At 41.6% G+C, this 20,137-nt stretch overlaps 2 protein-coding genes across 2 annotated transcripts; one reads left to right on the forward strand and one right to left on the reverse strand.

Moving 5' to 3' along the window:
- Window positions 1–11,895, forward strand: LOC118418216. Its single transcript, XM_035824057.1, has 8 exons — window positions 1–174; window positions 1,022–1,162; window positions 2,430–2,882; window positions 7,092–7,826; window positions 8,518–8,708; window positions 9,461–9,671; window positions 10,720–10,866; window positions 11,740–11,895. Exons 1-8 carry the CDS (start codon window positions 136–138, stop codon window positions 11,893–11,895), a joined length of 2,073 nt encoding a protein of 690 aa, XP_035679950.1. The 5' UTR covers window positions 1–135.
- Window positions 11,896–13,499: 1,604 nt separating this feature from the next.
- On the reverse strand, window positions 13,500–20,024 carry LOC118417038 (uncharacterized protein C1orf109-like). Its single transcript, XM_035822393.1, has 3 exons — window positions 19,644–20,024; window positions 18,542–18,721; window positions 13,500–13,653 (listed from the first exon to the last, which is right to left on the reverse strand). The coding sequence occupies exons 1-3, from the start codon at window positions 19,907–19,909 to the stop codon at window positions 13,515–13,517; spliced, it is 585 nt and encodes a 194-aa protein (XP_035678286.1). The 5' UTR covers window positions 19,910–20,024; the 3' UTR covers window positions 13,500–13,514.
- Window positions 20,025–20,137: the final 113 nt, after the last annotated feature.

Raw genomic sequence — 20,137 nt, forward strand, 5'->3', positions numbered from 1 at the left:
AGAAAAAAAAAACAACGTCGATTTGAAAAACTCACTGGTGCATTGTGCATGCTGACAGTGACAGTAAGACACAACTAGTAGTGATCTTCTAAAAGTTACGACGTACTGGTCTGTAGTACTTGGTTTGAAGGTAACATGGAAGCTGACCATTTTGTTATGGCTTCCGGAGACCAGGTAAGTAAGCATTTGGATGGTTACTTTCGTTTTACTGGATAATTTCTTACTCTAATATCTTTCCTGTTGTTGTTGTTGTCTCTATATCTGCTTGGTTCGTCGGATGATAGTCTCATGTGCTGTCATTGTCTCTCTCTCTCTCTCTCTCTCTGCTTTTTTCTCCTGGGTTCATCTCTCGTTGCTTTTTTTTTCAAATTGCTCAGCAATCAACACACATTTGGCAGTTCACATCCTCTCACATCTTTCTTCACATGTGAGTTATCAATTTCTTCTATTTGTCATTCAAAACGTTTCGTTCCTAGGATCTATAGTCCATCATTGCCTTTTATCTCACCGTTCCTTCTATGCTTATATCATCCAGAGCTCCAGCATATAGTTCCAGACTTCCTGTCCTCTTTTAGGCATATGTATGTTTCTTTTTCTAGCTCCTCTCTCTCCTCTTCATATCTGCTGCACTCCCATTAGTAATGGTCAATGGTTTCTGATCTTTTTGCACTGTGCACACTTATCTGTCTTTCCTATGTGTAAAAATGGGCGTGATGAGATGGGAGGTTGGCTATGAGAAATGTGTGTCAGTGTCTCAGTGACTTACTAACTGATTTACAATATTCTTGTTCTATTGATGTTTAATATCTATACCCCACAGTGGTGTAGCTGTGTGAATGTTTGATGTAAAATGTATAACTCGAGAAGATGTGGATGGATGATCATGATAGATACTTCGGTAATCGGTAAAATGTAGTTTTAGTTCGAGAACGCCTCCTGGTGGCTTCTTACGTCACTGCAGCGGACCATAAATGTATGCTTCAACATTTTGTTCTCGAAAACTTGTAACACACCACACTAGGTGCCTCGGATGCCAGTTTTCCTGAATCTGAGGAAGGAGACGTTTGACTCAAGTCAAGAGAGAAATCCAAGACTGATCACGAAAGCACATTCGAGACAAAATTCGGATCAGACGATGGATCCCGAGAGGAGCTTGTTTGAGGTAAAAGACGAAAGCATTATGTAATACAGGACACCAGTCGGTCCGTTTGGGGCCCATTATGGACATAACATTTCACATAATATTGCTAACGAACATAATGGCATTTTCGCACTGGTTGTGGTGCAGTTTGTTGTCCACCTTGTAGTGTCTAATGACACATAGGTCAGCAAGTTTCCTCGCTTTTTCAGTAGCAGGGTATATTTTTATAGGGAGGAGTTGCTAGCTTAAACATGCTTAATGCACCTCCTCGAACACGGGACCCCAGTTTGCTTCCCTTACTAAAATCGGGCGCACCCCGAGCCGGATATCTCGACCCAGGGACGTGAAGCGAAGTTTACTACTTATCAACTAATTGATTGAAACAAGGAGCTCAAATGGTAACTTCTAGTGCTACCGGTTGAGCCACAGTGACACAGTTTATAACGCTAGTTCACCTTTATCCGCAGGGTAACCTTAGTCTTATATCCGTGTCACTGACAAAAGATGCTATCTGAAACGTCTGACCGTTTCCAAAATCATATCCAGTTGCTTGAGTAACTGCTTTTTGGCGTACCTATATCCGTTGTTTTCAAATATGAGTTAAACGTATATGGGATATCAAATCGATGGACGGTGATTTTAAACTGAAATATTTGAAAATGTTCCTATTTGAAACCGCCGTCCATCAACTTGATATCCCTAGATACCGTTTTCAAAACTAACGGATTTAAGTTACCCTGAGGATAAAGGTGAACTAGCGCTACACGTTCAATGTCATCTCAAGCAAAAATCTGTCAAGTAATTGTTCTGGAACTAGTTTAACTGTAATATCCAACATGTAATATGTAACAAATTAGACTCGCACAAATTTTCGACGAACATCACTAGGACATTCTCCTACAGCAGAGTACCGTCAGTCATTTATTCCTGACTGTAGTGCCGTTGGGGACCGGGCGTTAGGAGGATGCACTAGGAATGAACAATCCACTGCTGCCGTGACGTCACGTTATGCAGATAGAACACGTGACTCAGCGAGCAGTGGATCATAAGTTGCAGGAAGTCTATGGCGCCCACCGTCTCTGTTCAGGGATGGTTGTAAAGCTCTGGTGTGGATGGCGTCTTTAATCCCTCTAACGAAAAAGTCTGATTCTATGTCCAAGATTTTAACTTTGTCCAGCGAAACCGAATGACCCAGTGACTCTATATGTATATGTTGGGAAACTTTTGAGGCTATTGAACTCTAGCGTTCTTGCTCAAGAAATAATTGTTGTATGTTGTGATTTTTCAGGTGGAGAGAATTCGTGGTAAAAGGTACCAGAACGGAAAGGCGTACTACTTGGTCCGCTGGGCTGGCTACGGGCCTGCAGACGACACTTGGGAACCATTCAGTAACCTGACCCGAGTACTCGACCTGGTCGTCAACTTCGAGGTCCGTTACGTTCTCAAAAAGACCCCGGATGTGGGAGACACCGCGTTTGAGCACGCCAAAGCCATCGTCTACAAGCGACTGTATCGTTTGATAGACGGGATGGAGTTTCTCTCAGACGACGACGAGGAAGAAGAAAACAAGAATGAGAGCTTCTACGAAGAAGAAGAAGACAGGGATGCTTTGATATACACTGGATTGCCAGAAAACAATATCACCACCCTACCACAAGCAATCGACACGCCGATGCAAGAAATAGATGGAGAGGGGAATTTGAATACAGACGGCTGCGTGTGTCCAGAAGCTGAACAAGAAGTCAAGTCAAGTCAAGTTTATTGCACAACGATTGCATCAGGTACAATGTATGGCAAGTAACATGTATTACTAGCAACTACGAACTATCTACATGAGTATACTAATCTAACATAATAGAAAATAAGGCGGCATAGTGTATTTTACATTGTTAAAGCACGACTTCTCTTTTGCATTGCATTATATATATATTGACCTAGGTGGACAGATATGGAGTCGGGACATGATAGAATTACATTGAATATTTCTCTACTTGTATTAGGTAGTGTTGTTCTGTTGTTACATATGGTCAATAACTTTTTCCTTTCTTCATCATAACAAGGGCATATCATTAGGAAATGGTATTCATCTTCAATACTGTCTTTGCAGATGGGACACATTCTCTTTTCGGATGGTATATTTTTGTGACGACCCTTTTCAATTTCTAAACAATGTGCTCCAATCCTTAGTTTTGTTATGCTATTAGTGAATGATCTGTTTTGAATTGATAAAAGATAGTTTTCTAGCGCAAAGGTTGTCTTAATTTTCGAATATGTTGCCAGTTTACTAAAGTTTCTTATCTTTTGTCTCCAGTTCGAAAGATATGTGTCCTTTAGGCGTTCCTTGAACATGTTTCCAAAATATTTGGCATCGACATTAGGGTTTAGCCAAATATTTTGGAAACCATGTATGCATAGTATATCTTGTACATGTGTAATCCATTCATGTTCTTGAGCAACAGCAGTGTCGTACGCTTTTTTAACAATTCTATCATTAGACATATTGTGTAATCTAAGCCAATATTTAATCAGTCGTGTCTGGGTGTCTATATACAGTGGAAACACACCTAGCTCGCCCAGTACAGCAGCGTTAACAGAACTTCTAGGAACACTAAGTAATACCTTACAGTAGTTAAGCAGTACATGTTCTAGATCGGGAATCTCGTAGGAAATATTAGGCTGCTCTAGTGTTACGTTCTGATTTCTCAGGGCGTCTGATTGATATGTAATATTCATTTTGTCAGTATACTTCTTAAATCGAACAAGAACAGGACGGGTAGATGATGTATCATATTTCCTGCCAACACGGATAGCCTTAAGTATATTTACATCCGGTCCCAGTATCGGGGCAATGATGTTTGAAACTGTATCCCTAACACTTTCATTCGGATATTCCTTAATTCCTTTTAGGATGAGCTCTTTGCTTTGAGCGTTTGTTCCAAGTATTTCCCCGCAGTAGAGCAAGATCGGCTTGACTAGGCTTTGGAATAAATCCAGGGCAAGAGATATTGAGGGATTATGATTTGATGCTAGCAATGATTTAAGTTTAAAGGATGCTCGCATAGCTTTTACTCTGAGTTGTTTATTGGCACGGTGAAATGATCCTGATGGTGTGATGTCTACTCCTAGGTAAGTGTAAAAGTTTGTGAAATTTATAGGTTGTCCTTGTGACTGAAAGGGGGAGCGTTTATTATAGTTAGCTCGCCCATTTTTTGAAAATATCATAACTTTAGTTTTTTCTCTATTGATCGATAGTTTCCAAGTAGAACAAAATTTATCTAGTCTTTCTAGGCAATGCTTCAGACCCGTTTCCGATTTTGAGATGAGCACAAGGTCATCAGCCCAGAGAAGGCTACTTATGGGGGTATCGTTTAGTATTACAGGGTCGCATAATGGTGATGACAATCTGTCTGGAAGATCATTAACAAATAGATTAAAAAGAAGTGGGCTTAGATTGCATCCCTGTCGTACACCGCAAGAAGATCTAAAGTAATCTGAAAGGCCGTGAGACGTTTTCACACAATATTTTATATTATCGTACATTGATTGTATAATGTTGAAGAAATTACCACCTATACCCGACGATAAGACCTTGTAGAATAAACCTTTTCTCCACACAGAATCAAAGGCTTTCCTGAAGTCTACAAAGCATGTGTATAATTTTCCGCCGGGTACAGATAACTGTTTATCAATGAGAGATTTCAGCACAAATATGTTATCACTGGTCCGAAAGTCCTTTCGAAATCCAGACTGAAAGGGGGACAAAATGTTGTTGTTTTCTAAGAAGTGCTGTAAACGGTTGCTGAGTACTGATGTGAACAACTTTCCGACACAGCTAGAAATGGCAATTCCTCTGTAATTTGAAGGATTCGATGGATTGCCACTTTTGTATATGGGAACAAGAATGCTCTGACTCCATTGTTGTGGGAAATATCCAGAGTTAAGGACTATATTAAAGAGTTTTCGCAATGGTGGTATAAGTTTTGTATTGGCATATTTCAACATTTCATTAATGACGGAGTCTGTTCCACACGCTTTGCTGCATTTTAATTTACGCAGCCCCTCCAAAATGTCTTCATTTGAAATGTCGAAATCTAGAGGTTTTTCTGTAAGTTTTTCTAGCGTGTGGATGATATTGTCTGTTATGTTGTCTGCAGGGTCGCTATTCACAGAGTGTGCTTCAGTGCTTTTGGTAGCTGTCTGGACAAGTTCAGGCCTTACATTGTAGACATGTTGGTGAAAATCTTTATCGGATTTGCTACTTTCAATGAGGTCATTTAAATTTTTAAAGTGGGTTCTCCACTCTTCGGGGTTAATGTTATCATCAATGTCTTGTTGATCACTTTCATCCTGCTTTTGTAGCTTTAATTCTCTCCAGAACTTTTGAGGATTTTCTTTACTGAGTTTGCTTAGTTTGTGCCATTGTCTTTCGTTGAAAAGCCTTTTTTCTGTTTTGATTTTCTTCTTGTAGACTTTTAGATTGCAAAAATACGTATGGCGGACATCAAGTCTCCACGGACATTTTGAAAATTGGGAAGCTAAGTTATTGATTTTGCGTTTCAGCGAGGCGCATGATGGAGTGTACCATGGCTTACTTTTCTTTTTCTTTCTTCTTTTGTTCCTGAAAGTGATTTTTCTTAAAGATTTGTCGGCCACACGTGTGATAATGCCAGCAAATTCCTCTACTACACTCTCTACGTTGCAGAATGACTTATCCATAAACTTTTGTATGTCATTCAATGTTGATGGATCATGGAGGGCGTCTGAGAATTTCACTTTTGAGTCTTCATCCCAGATGTACTTATTTGGCAGAGGATGTGTTGGGATTTGAACCTGCTTAATGTACGGTGAATAATTTGTGGAAATAGAACAAGACAACAAACAATGGTCTGAAAACACAGAGAGATCATTCACTTTCAAATACTGAACTTTGGATAGAAATTCCGAGCTAACAATGAAGTAATCAACCACACTTGAACCATTATACTTGTGGCAGGTAAATTTACCGGATAAGTCTCCTGCGACCCGGCCATTTAGGATATTAAGATTGGCTGCCGAACAAAGGTCAATTAAATTATTACCGTATCTATTAATTGTTCTGTCGTAACTCGATCTCTGAGGCGTGTCTTTTAGATCTATGGAGTCGTGGTTTAGACAATCATCTTCAATTACTGTTTCCTGAAGGGACGCTGTTCTGGCGTTAAAATCACCAAGCAGCATGACATTACCTTGATTTGAGAATTTGCATATGTCATCTTGTACAATATCAAATAAGGAATTGTTTTTCGTTTCTGGGATTGATGAGTTTTCCGGAGAGAAATACACACAGCCGACAAACAGATCTTGCTCTAGGCCAAAGAATATCTTATCTAACTTACACCAGAGGATATCTTGATGTTTTGACGGTAGTTTTGTAAGACCTTTGGTGAGTTTGTTTTTGAACATAATGACTATCCCGCCTGAACTTCTTTTGGCAGTCTTTTTTACATCCCTATCACTTCTAAAATAATTAAAAGATTCTATTCTACATTTTTCCCCTGGCTTGAGCCAGGTCTCCTGGAGGCAAACAAAATCATATTCTTCTAATCTAGAAACGAACTCTTCATCTTGACATTTCCTCCTAAGACCACCTTGAACGTTCCAAGAACAGAACTTAAGTGCTACCTTTTGGATAGACATTCTTGGTTCAAAGGTGCCGAATTAGGAAGCCGGGGGTATCACAGACAACAGTTAGAGCATGGTTACATATGAGCGGAGTGTGTCAATACAAAATTAACGTAACAATGGGGCATTACACAAGTAGGTATACATATGTATTCTACATTATTAGGATCAGGTCCAAATTAGGCTATTATAGTTGAGAAAGTTTGGCGTCGAAAAATAAGAAAGGGATATTTAGTTACCTGATTCAGTCAGATTAGTCCGATATGCATCTAATGTGCATTTCTAAGAAGTGATCATACAGGATACGGAGGAAAATGTGCAAGATGGAGATGAGAGAATGTCCTGTTTGTTTGAGTCTCCTGAATTCCTGAGTGTGCAAAAGAAGGAAGTGGAGTTAGAGAAAGAGCCAGAAGAGGCGCTGTTGAAGCTAGATGGTGACACCGGCACAGGAGATCAGAGTGAAACAGAGAGTGCCTCTGTCCACGACAACACCACCCCTCTGAAAAACTACTCCACAACGTCGGAGACAGAGCGGGACTTCATCCAAGACCAGGCGGCAGCAGGAGACGAACCACCGGCCGCGTTCCTCAGCCCTCCTGTCAAGAAAATGCTACTTCCCAAGAAAGCACGAGACGCCTTGGCGTTGATTACGAGGAGGTCTGTACGAGTTTTGGCGAAGATGACCGAACAAGAGTTAATGGACACATCGGAAGCTCACACGACGAGTACCGAACCCAAGTCGGAAGCGAAGCCGAACATCACGCCCAAGAAGAGTTTTTCAACGTCAGATCTGATACAGAAAAAGAAAACGCCGTCCAAGAGGAAACCAACACCGCCCCGCCAAAAAAGAGACTTGTCTCAGGCTTCAAAGGAGCGTTGTTCCCCGGGGAAGATTACCTCATTACGTCACACATACAGACCCCCCGCGAATGGCTACGAGTATATAACCGTTAGGAAGGAGCATGGTCACGTGGCCATCATTTTCCCAGGGGACATGCCGCCACGTGCTATGTTGAGACCAGAGGTAACGATGGCAACATTAATTGATTTTTTAAATCATATTTGTTCACTTTTTAAAAATCTCAGTCATTTTCTTGACAAACAGGCAAAATTTGTTTGTCTGTGTGTTTACTCGTTTATTGATTATAGGGATGACATCCGCGCGCATCAACTTTCGGCCGTTTCGAAAAAATAGTTTTTGACTAAACTGTAATTCGTACAAAGTACATTGTAGTTGCAAATGAGCAAACATATGCCGTAGATTACAATAAGAAACATCGACAAACGGCACTAATTAAGGGTTAATGACCCGCCCCGGTGTATATGGTGTGATAACCACCGAATGAAACCACCGAGTGAGCGAAGCGATGCAAATCGACAACATATGGTGTCGATCCGAATTCTGACCAATTAGGCGTCATAACCAACATGGAACGAGGCCTTCTGATTGGTCCGCGGCGCCTGGCTATAGATAATGTCATATAATGTCAAAGTTAGTCCCAAAGTGAAAGAAAAGATGTGAAAGAACAGGAAACTATTGTTCGGTATGCTATCATGATCATGAAGGCATTTTTGCCCAACATATTTTGAACGCTCGCATCTGTTTGGGGGTTCCAAAAGGATGTCATCCATACAATCACATCAAAATGGCCTAAGGAAAGTTACTATACGTTTGCTGTGTCAGTAAAGATTGCATTTATTTATCTTCTGACCAGGCCTTTGCCGAACTGACCAATGCGCTCCGGGTAGCCGACTCCGACAACAACTGTAAGATTGTGACGGTTACAGGTTGCGCCCGCGTGTTCTGCGCAGGCGTGGACCTGACGTATTTGGTTGGGTCTGACTTGGCAGGACGGAGAAATGCAGTCAGGAAGCATGACGTCAACAACATGGCGGAAAAGTTGAGGTAAGGTAGACAGTACTTTAATTGGGAAATCAAGTAACGTCACAAGCAGTTATGCAAAAACTCTTATACTAGATCAAACTTGAACCATGTGCTAACTTCCAATACAAAAATTATTTATTTGATGGTTATAGCAAATGACCAGGCCTTATGACAATTTATAACGTTATCATACCTTTAATTTGCCGCGATAACGTTTGATGCAACGGGTGTTCTGGACCGGGTGATAAATTGGGTTATTACACGGGGTTCTACTGTCATCACACGGGCTTCGAATTCGAAAGCACTTCGAGTGTGCTGTAGTGAATAATTCGAATACGAGATTCGGACATTGGAATTGCTGTTAACGTGTTGTTGCGATTTTTTTCGAGAACACCAAAGTTTCTAAACATCTGGAGTAGTTCACATTAAAACGTGTGTTTTCTCGAGTATTTAGAACATGAATGAAATACAACACGGTGTTTATACCGCATCATCACCATAGGTCCCAGCAATGTTCCAACGTCCAAATCAGCTATTCGAATTGCCAACCGTGCCGCACTCGGCTCGCTCGAAATGGTTGGAATTATTCGATAGAAGCCTGTGTGATAAAACTTCGAAGCGTGTATGATACGACTTTTTATCACCCGGTCCGGAACATTCGCATCGAACGTTATCGCGGCCCAGGTTTGACATTACTCGGGTTATACGAAATACAACGTATCGTTTTTCACATGTATATAACTGCAAGTTTTCATAATGTTTACTACACACAGGGATGCCGTTGACGCCATTATCAACTTGTCTAAACCATTGGTGTCCTTGGTAAACGGATTGGCGAGAGGTTTCGGCACTGCGCTAGTGGCGCTCAGTGATATTGCCTACGCCAGCGAGAGGGCACTGTTTGAGACGCCGTACGCCACACTACTACAGACACCGGAGGGGTGTGCTTCTCTCACACTGCCGAGTATTGTCGGGCCCGCTATGGTATGGTTTTTCTCATAATCAGAATCCTCATGTTTGATAGCTAGGCCATATTTTGGTTCAATTATATGGATGTAATCCGCACAAGAATCAATTCTTGTCCCCAAAAATTTCGACCATACTGTTAATCGTGCATAACATTTGCAAAATGAGCAAATATATGCGTAAATCTAAAAAAAACACATCAGGAAATAGATACCGATACCGTAGAATGTCGAAGTCAATTCCAAATTCTGTACAACCTTATTCTTGACCGCTTAGATTTTATAGTGAAGTTAACTTTTTTTCCCTTCATTTTAACATTTCTTTAGCGTATCAGTTGTTCACCTTACCTCACCTCACCTCACCGGTCCCATCAGTTGTTCGGTTCTCAGATAATTTCATATGTATAACCGAATCTTATTATTGTAAATATAGGAACGTGCGTTTGTACGACGTTAAAGTTTTGAATTCGAAGAGTTTCGAGATTTTCTTTGTGGGTTGGCTATGAGAGAGATGCAATGTACGATACGTGTATATATTGTTTTATTAAACAAAGACCTTCTAATTCTCGCAAAACTGTTATCTTAGGCTTTTAAATTCTTGTATACGTTACAGAATTACTTATAATCATACTATGTGAAGCTAAACGTGTAAGTAGTCGGTATCTCACTGGGCCACGCATGATGGCGACTGTTTGCGAACAGGCGCCAATTGCCTCCAATCTGTCGTTAATCGTCCCCGATTTTTTACCTGAAATGGCGAATTTCAATCACTGTACATTATTCAGTGACAACATGAGATTTCAAACAAAAATATTTTGTATCTAATTTTGGGCGGAAACTGAGGATGTGACATTTCAAATACGACCGTTTTGTTTGTAGAAGTCGCGTATTTTACCCGCATGTCGTATGTCAACTTCACAGCAAGGTAAAATTAACCCAAAATTCGAAAAGCTGCCGCAATTATTCGTTGCAAAGCGAACAGGCCTAGTGCAATGAAATACCCGCTGAAGATTTAAGTTTAAATGTCCCCGAAACCTCAACGCGATTTCTCTTTATTTTACGTGCAGGCTAAAGACATGTTGATGATGGGGAGGACGCTGTCTGCAGAGGAGGCCTACAAGGCGGGACTAGTCTCACAGGTCTACATACACGAGTTCTTCATCCATGAACTCAAACCTACCGTGCCAGAGGGCTTGATTGACAAGCCACTGTCGGTAAGGTCCAACTTTTGAAGTTCAAAGGGAAGGTTTTTCCTTAATTATGTTTATCTTCACGGAAAGGAAACATATTGTTTTTGCTCCTTTTCTTCTTCTACAAACAAATAAGGTAAATATGGCATTAACCAGAAGATGGTCTATACAGTTACTGGAAGTGTAACAGATGCCACGTGGTGTTGAATTACATAATGTAGTAAGTGGCAGGACAGACCTGACGAAGTTGGTCACCATACATACGAATGGCTTTTATCAGATGGGTTTCTCCTTGGTTACTGGAGATCTAACAGAGGCCCTGTGGTGTTGAATGACATAATGTAGTAAGTGGCAGGACAGAGTTGGAGAGGCTGGTCTCCCTACATACGAATGTGTTCGTGTAAGTATGTGGTTATATAGGTGACTGAGATGATATACCCACTAGTTTCTGTTCAAGATGACACTGTTGTACAATGTAAAAGTCCCCTTTTCTTACTGTTTTCTTTTGAAAATTCACTTCTTACCTACTTAGTGGGATATCATTCTTATGCTTATGCATATACCATAGCAGCACCTTTTTTCACTAGAAGGATGGGTAACTTAAAGGTTGCTGTATATAACAGTGGACGGCAGTAATCAATGTTTCAGCACCAAGGGCATAGCTATAGAGGACATGCAAGAGCTACAATAGACTGATCCTGTCCATCACATTAGCAGTACAGCCAATCATAGTATAGCAATTATCAGTTTGACCAATTTGTGAGCGGCTGTACGTCCATAAAGTGTTTTTATTTGAATGTTTTTGTCAATGACTGTTGTTATTGCGACATCAACAAAGAGCACAAAAAAACAACAATAAAGATGCTCATTGATAATGGCTGTCTACCTATTTCCCAGATTATTCGTCAAACCAAGAAGATGGTGCAGAGACACCTGGGTAGGTACGACCTACAGGAGTGTAACGAGGACGAATACGGGAACCTACGCGATTCCTGGCAGGCCGAGGAGTGCTGCAAGGCCATCCTGGCGTACGTGGAGAGGGAGCGCTTGTGATACGCCACTGTCGGCAGCCATGTTAGTTTTCTGAGAGGTCAAGCAAAATTATGTTCAAGTTTTACCAAAGTTACTTACAGAACTTACAGAGAAACGTACATAGCTTCTGTTCTCTGTAGTAGGTGCCATGTACAAAAGTATATGTATGTGCATGTCTACAAGCAAGAAACTATAAGACAAAAACAGCTACACACCTTTTGTTTTTTATTCTTTGTTGAATAAAACATGCATCTTGCAACATTGTTGAGTATTTCTTCCTTTCTTTATATGTAAAAATACTCTAGATGAGATAGTCATACTCAAAGAGCATGTGGAAGATAAAAAACATACATATCATTTCAATATCCCTGTAAAAAATCTGCCTAGTATTTGGTACATTTTCCAGTAGCCTGAGTACAATCTTCTATGGTGACCACTGGCTCAATCCTTTCACTTGCAAACCACTAGCATTTTCCAGGTTGAATTTTCCAACACACATTTCAGACATATTATCATAGTTCATTCCCATATTATTCTCTAATTTTTCAGTTTGCCCCTTGGTCTGAATGCAAAAGCTATTACAAACACTAGAAGGAGAAATAGCGAGCTGAATTCTGTGAATTTTGCAATGGCCAACATGTGCACATAAAAAATAAACCTCAACAATGACATGTCTTCAGGTGTCATCCAAGAAGAAGGTAAGGTGGGCCAGGAATCCTGCAAGTAAAACACAAAGCTCCATGACACAAAATGTTTTCACATTATATGTGATTTATACATACAATTACAGTATAGATATCAAGATTCAAAACCAAAGTTCTACTGCAGTACCTAGAAAGCTGCTAGCTCTACTTTTGAACTTCACCTTCTTTCCGACCCCTATTCACTTACTGTGCTGTACATAGAGAGACACCCAGACAACACTGAAAAATAACCTTCTTAGCAAAGGTAAGGGGCGGTATAACCCGTCGTTGTACCACGAACATGTGTAAACATGTATATAGGGCTCCCTTGGAAATCAGTTACTACGTTAACTGAAGGGACTATCCTAAAGATCAATCAATCAAACGATGAACATATAATAAGAGTTTATATCAATGATATCAATGTTCAAAAACTATGCACATTCGTGCGAAATAAAAAAAGAGGATAAAATAGAAAAAAGCTCTTGCCATTCAACGTAGCATGATAAAAACAATCATACTTCCAGTTTGGATTCTGCCAAAATCTGACTGGCAAGAGTAGTGCAAGGAGAGGTTTAGGCTATGAGACTTGTTTTTCACTTCTTTTTGGTATTTCTGCCTGGCTTTCTGTTTTGTCAGCTTTCCTTTTTGCCTCCTAGCCAAGCTGACAAATAGAAAGACCGTCAAATATGCCTGAAAAGACGTCAAAAGCCAGCCCGAGTCTAACTCTAAACTCTGCTTAGAGAGTATGACAATAGCCCCATCAAGGTCAATGAAATACTGTAAATGCATTTAGTTTCGCAGGGATTTTATTTTGCGGTAGTCGGAAAAAGGACTTTTCGCGGTGGTTTTAAGGCTGCGGTAGCACCGTGCACTGTAGTCTCTAACTGCCATGAAACAATGCTTGCGGTGGTTTTAATTACCGTGAACATTATAACACGGCAAAAGTTTCTATATTTACAGTATTATATGGTATGACATACCCATAATCATAGTGTCCAAATTACTGTCTTGTGTCCATCTCCTGTGAAGACTCTGCATCTGTCTGGTGTCATCATACTTCAGTGTGTCCAGGAGAAACTGTTTTTGGAGATAGCTGAATTTCGTTGAGGAAAAAGTTGAAAGTTGTTTTCTTAAACACTACTAAGTGACTGTACTTCAAATGGTAGCAGACTGACAGTTGAGCTCTTGGTTCCCATAACTAGTAGCTCACTAATTGTGAAACTCTGATTCAATCCTAGGGATGAACCTACTTTTCGAAGGGACTAAGTACGGGGGCCTGTGTTTGAGAAGATGCCTCCAGCATGTTGGCAGAGCAGTGACCACCAATAGAAATCTGCATAGGCGATAATGTAAAAATTAGCTTTCAGGGTGTCATAATCTCATCTGTGAACATTCCAGGTCATAAGAACTCACCCCACACAGCAGCCCGCTATCTCAAGTGTCCAAAAGTCCATTTTCTAAAAATTGCGACCAGCGGAAGTTGCCACAGCCTTCAAATATACCGCCATCTTGGATTTTCATGACGTCATTTTAGGGACTGACCACTTCAAATTAGGGGTCAGCACTGGCCTAAAAAATTGACCAAAACCTTGTTTTTTTGCCTTACCTGAACGTCTGCACCCTACACTGTCTCACCAATATGAAATATTTCTTACATTTTCCGGTTACAAGTCAAAAATAAGCTAAAATACTGTATGGACTCAATTTGGGTCTTCTGCGGCTGCATCAATTAGGGTCATTGCCCTTGTAAAGGGTAAAGGCTAGCAACCCCTCTCAGGTAACTTGTACCATTAGGCAATAGATACTAGGGTCTGAACAAAGTGAACATGACCAGAGGTGTATGGGTCAAACTAGAGTTCCTGTGTTTGAATCCGCTGACATGCCATATATGTTTGGGAAAGGCATTTGACACGACTTCCCTCACTTTATCCAGTTGAATTGGGTACCTGACTGTGATTGGGGGGTCAAATGGTGGCCGAAGGAGAGGGTTGAGCTTTGCCTTCCAATAGTTTGCATGAGACACAGTGGATACTGTAATTCACTTTATCTTCACGGTACCAAATTTTCACGGTCTGAGAAAATTGAACTTGTTCTCAGAACTATATGTTCACTGTCGAGGCAAGTGCGCATGAAAAAAGTCTGTGAATTATTTTTTATCGGTAATGATAAGTTCACGTTACAGTCGTCACCGTGAAAACCGTGAACATAACATTACAGTGAAAAAATCAGGAATTACAGTAACAATCTATTGGTCCTATGGCTGGAAAAAGTCTATGGGGCTACTTGTACTTTTATTACCTCCATGAAATGTCATGGAATGGAGGTTATATTTTCTGTTATGTGTCTCTGTCTGTGTAGATGATTATTCAAGAACGGCTAAATGGATTGGTTTCATACTTGTTGTGTTGGTGGGGTGTGATGAAAGCTCGAATCGATGAGATTTTGGGAGCCGTATCTGTCGTTATAATTGATGTAATAATATCAGAAATCACCCCTATATTTGAGATATATTGGTACAGGCATCGTGCTTTATGTGTTTGTTAATGGGCTTAGCTCCAAGCAGATGGTGAGGTGACAGCTGTTTGGGGAACCCCAAGTTTTTTAAATATGATAATTAGTTTTATTTATGTCTGCTTAGGATATCATGGAGATGTGAAGCGTAAGTATAATTGTAAGAAGTTGAGGTACATTTGACGATAATGCTTAACAGGTATGGATGTTTCACATACTGTACTGCTGATTTGAGTGATATGGTGATTAAAATGCCATTAGGTCCTCCTCTGTGAAAATTCAAGCGTTCCAAACGGTGAAACGCCGTTTTAGACGCGCGTCCCTAGCCCGTCCGGAGGCGTCTCAGATTATTGGGACGCAGACGGCAGACGGCTTTAGACGACATTTTGATCGTTTAACGAAACGCCCAAGACGGTCCGGACGGCATAAAAACGCTTGGACGCGTCTAGATTGGCACTTTAGACGCGTCCAGGCGGACGTCGGGGCCGTCCGAAACGGCGTCTGAAAGCGGGCACCCAGACGCTCCTGCGTCCGACGGGCGGGCCCCCCGCTGGGAACAGACGTCTCCGCGGACGGACCGGACGCCGATTGCGACGGTGGCTTAGACGGCGTAATCCAGGCTGCTGGGACGGGCCGGACGCCAATTGGGACGGCATCGATGACGCAATCCAGGCTGCATGGACGTGCGGTAGCCTCAATGGATCATGGGTTATGGATCGTAAAATTCGACAGAAAATGGAATGAAATATAAAATGTCTAAGAGAATCAATCAATGCTAAGGTCAACATCTGGGCCAAACACTTCTAGCAAACTCTTCTCCCTCAAGATCCAGTGAAGTTTAATAATCAGGTAGAGAGTATGGGTAGGGGCAACATTTTGCACAGGCGTAGACGGCTGCCCGGACGCCGTTTCTGACGTCGATGACGTCTAATTTTATGGCCTCTTGGGACAAACAAATAAGCAGTCAGTGGAGTGTTAAAGACCACCCACGACCGGGCCGTCAGGTTTTAGCTAAAATCAAAATGCAACTTGAACAAAACTTCAATTCAGATATACTCCGCGGCCTTTATAACTTTGTTTTACATGTATGAAATTCAATCCGACCTTCAATCGTGTCCGCGGCTCTTTGAGCTGGCCCCTTTGAGCCGCGTGCCGACACATCATGTAGCAAATTTAATCAATCATGGTGGACGAGCCCACGTGGCATAACATGAAGGGTGGATGCAGGACGTTTTGTAATTCTCTATCGTAGGTTTTAAATACACCAGTATTAATTAAACACTGGAGAGTATTTAAATGGAGTTTTATATAGACAGTACATTTTCTACAATGTCCATATGTCATTTTTATTTCGCGATAGCGAAACAAATTCCTCCGGTTCATAAGTTCCTCACCCGGTCACCGTAGTTGGGAGGGCCATTAGACTTGATTGACGACGGCAAATAGGTAGGTATCTTATCATTTTCTGTTGTCTAAATCTACATTGTAACAGCATTATCATTCTTAATCGAAACAACAGATATTTTTTACACGTATTCCACAAGGTGTTCATAAGTCTTTTTATTTTAGTCTTTAAACAACATCGTAAATTTTATCAATTCTTTGCGTATGTGGGGTAACAAGTCGTCGGTAAACTTTGCAACATGGTGTACAAAAATAAAAGTAACAGTTCACTTACCGGCGCCTGCACAGTATCGACAGTCAACGCTGCTTCTTCTGACGACATCTGTGATTTTTGCTGTCCAACGTTTGTTGTTTCAAGTAGGATAATTTATCCCCCTTGGCGCACGACAAATATTGTACATTCTTTTTTAGTATGAATAACGAATACAGTCGATTCGCCGTAAACCCAACCTCAACACAATGTCGTAGAAACATGCTGCTACTTCTATACGTTAGGTCCATGCTCCGAAAGTGAGCAAAATTTAACAAACGGACAAGAAAACCAACGGAAATAGTCACCTACCGAACATACGTCCTGCAACGACCGGAGTGTATAACGGTCTGAAATTCGAAATCACCCGCTGAAATTGGCGCATGTGCAGAAGTTAAAAACGTCATGTTTTCCGTGGGGAATAAGGACAGACGCTGCCGGCGTCGGGTGACTAAGTATTTTATAGCCCCATCAGTGGCCGTCTCAGACGGCAAAAGAAGGTCTTTCAGTCGTCCGAGCGTTCAATATAAAAACTGACAGAACGGCCCGGACGCTCACGATTTGTCAGCGGCCGTTTCCGACGGCATCGGACGCTTGCAGACGGTTTGAAACGGGCTTAAACGCTCTGAGACGCCTTTGGACGCCCTTGGACGGCGTCTAAAGAATTTCAGACGCTTGAATTTTCACAGAGGCTCTCATCTGGGTTGGGTGTCAGAAGTTTTATGGGCGAAACAGATGTTCTGATTTTGTTACCATAAGGGACAGTTGTTAGTTGTCTCTTTCGTAGCCAATGGTACTTGTTTTGTAGGAGACGGGGTTGGCGCCAAGTATTCATCTTACAGTTGGTGTAGGGCTGACAGAGGAAAGTGTGCATCTCGTTTTTGTACCGTGTGAACAGCTGATGTTATGACATATTGGGGAAAATCAAATCACCATCTGACTAAAGTTGGCCACATCCCTTCTTCTTTCTGAGTTTCCCAACTTCCTCCCACCACACAGCTCTGAGGCACATATTCGAACCTCAATAATGCTGACAACCTTAGACATTTTAAATGCCAAACATCAAGCTTAAGGAACACCACGCTACCATATGCCGTCGACCTCTTAAACGCACATTACACAATTAATTTTGATAATTACTAATCAGATGGACATCCTCTGTGTCATTAGATAAATACACCACTACTTTCCCATAACATTTATATTATATAACCATTACTCTCAAATACAACCGACTATAAACATACATACCATCCACAAAAAAGCAATAAATATTTCATGGAGGTATGAGGTCCCCGAACTCTAGTTAACTATATGGTTCTCTTGTCAATTTGACAGATGAGCAGGCAGGCAAGCATTTTTGCCTGTTTTGCTTGACCTGCACATGACTTTTTATGGTGAAGGAGGGGTGTGCAATTCCTTCTCCACCCTCTCGTCTACTGGAGCACTAAGTCTCACAGGGACAGAACTGTATGACACACGGCTTCAGCAGATGCAGCTTTGTTGTTCGGAGTATCCGTCTCCTAGGAGGACTTCCGACCAGGTATGTAAGGGGTTTCTCCTACCCCCGACTCATGTGCCATGGCGGGTGCGACATGCCCGAACATGTTATGGCCCTAACCTAGGCCTAAGGCCTGTCTCGGCCACAAAGCCCCGCCAAGGCTGAGCCACTAGCCGCAGCAAGATACTCATTTACACCTGAGTTAAGTGAGGAAAGTCGTGTAAAGTGCCTTTCCCAAGGGCACAAGATCAGTGACACGGCAGCCGCCACGCAGTCCCACGATTTTTATTAACTACCACCCAAACAAAAGGATACAGCTCTCGAACAGCTCTGTCGATGTCTCCCAACCATTCCAACATGTCCGCCACGGAAGGTTCTGTTGCCGACCTCTGCACGACCTTGTGAATCCCCAGCTCTCCAGCGTGTGTCTGGTACGTGTGCATGGACGCTGCGTACTGTCTGCTGATACTGTTGGACACTTCTTGTAGGGAACATCTGCAGGAATGTATATAAGCATATAAAATGTTGAAGTTATCATATGGATAAACACTGAAACGTGTGGGGAAAACTGGACTGGGACTGGGGTCAATGTAGCCTAGGTACTATCCGGAAAGTAGTTCGCACCGGCATTCATTTTATACTACATAAAGTGGCTTCTAGCTCTGACATTCTGTCTGAGATCCTGGACCACATTAACGCCTGGTATTGTCTAAATTTTGGACAAGGGTGCTGATTGGTCCCTACACATGAGTGAATTAAGGAATGGGTTCAAGCGATCATTCAAACAGACGTTCCAACACCAGAGAAGCCCAAGAACCTATTCCTTGATTCACCCAGTGACTGGCGTCACCAGCAAACGGTTTGAATGCGTAAGTCTCCAGACAGACAACAGCAGAAGTGAACATAGGAGTGAACTACTACTGTAAATGCAGAAACTTTCACGGGGGTTTAATGTTTGCGGTTTTCAGGCGTCCGCTTCACTGCAAATTTAAAACCACCATGACCATTTTTCCATGGCAGTAAGAGACTACAGTGCATGGTGCTACCGCAAAATCAAGGCCGCTGCAAAAAGCCCATTTTCCCGCTACTGCGAAATTAAATGCATTTACAGTATTCGGATGGTACCTAGGCTAGGTCAATGCCCTTTCCTGCCAGCTTTCTGGGACCTTTCTGCCACCTTTGACACAACTTCCTGTTTGTGCCCCCGACATGCCTAGAGCATTCATGGCAGAACTGAGGACACACATCACTACAAACAAACAAACACAACAACTACATACAACACCTTTTCACGGAGGTAATGACTATCATTAAAGCTGTGAAAGACAAGTCCGACTTTATAAATTCTAATAATTCTCACATTACAATCAATCTTATGATTGTCATAATCTGACAAATTATTCTCTCGGTGACTTACAGCGTCTCTCTGAGTTTCCCGGCCATCTTCTCCATCTCTCCCAACAGTTTTGCTCTCAGTCTGATTTTCAGATCAGGAAAGTCCTTCAAAAACGTCGTTTTTTCGGGAACCCTTTCACAAGAGTCCAACTGTTCCGAGAGGTTGCAGAGCGAGTTCACATACTGGTCGGAATTTTGATGAATTTCCTTCCAACGAACTGTCTGCTTTTCAACGGTAACGTATGCAGACTTGAGCTGACGCCTGGTGAGAAGTTCTGCCTGCATCATTTCCTTGAAAACTACTTATTTGCCACGTTTTTACACTTTGTCGTAACAGTGACAGCATTTTGTACACAAGACCATGCTTTTTCCGGTGCCTAAAGGCCAAAGGTCATATCTTATTCTTGTTCCCAGAGCTATCCACGATAAAAGACCAAAAATAACCATCTGAGCAATCATTGCAATTTATTTGTATTTATTGCAAATAAATGCTAGCATATAAGTAATTCTAGTGAA

This window comes from Branchiostoma floridae, chromosome 6 (genome assembly GCF_000003815.2).
Source record: "Branchiostoma floridae strain S238N-H82 chromosome 6, Bfl_VNyyK, whole genome shotgun sequence".
NCBI classification, from domain to species: Eukaryota; Metazoa; Chordata; class Leptocardii; order Amphioxiformes; family Branchiostomatidae; genus Branchiostoma; species Branchiostoma floridae.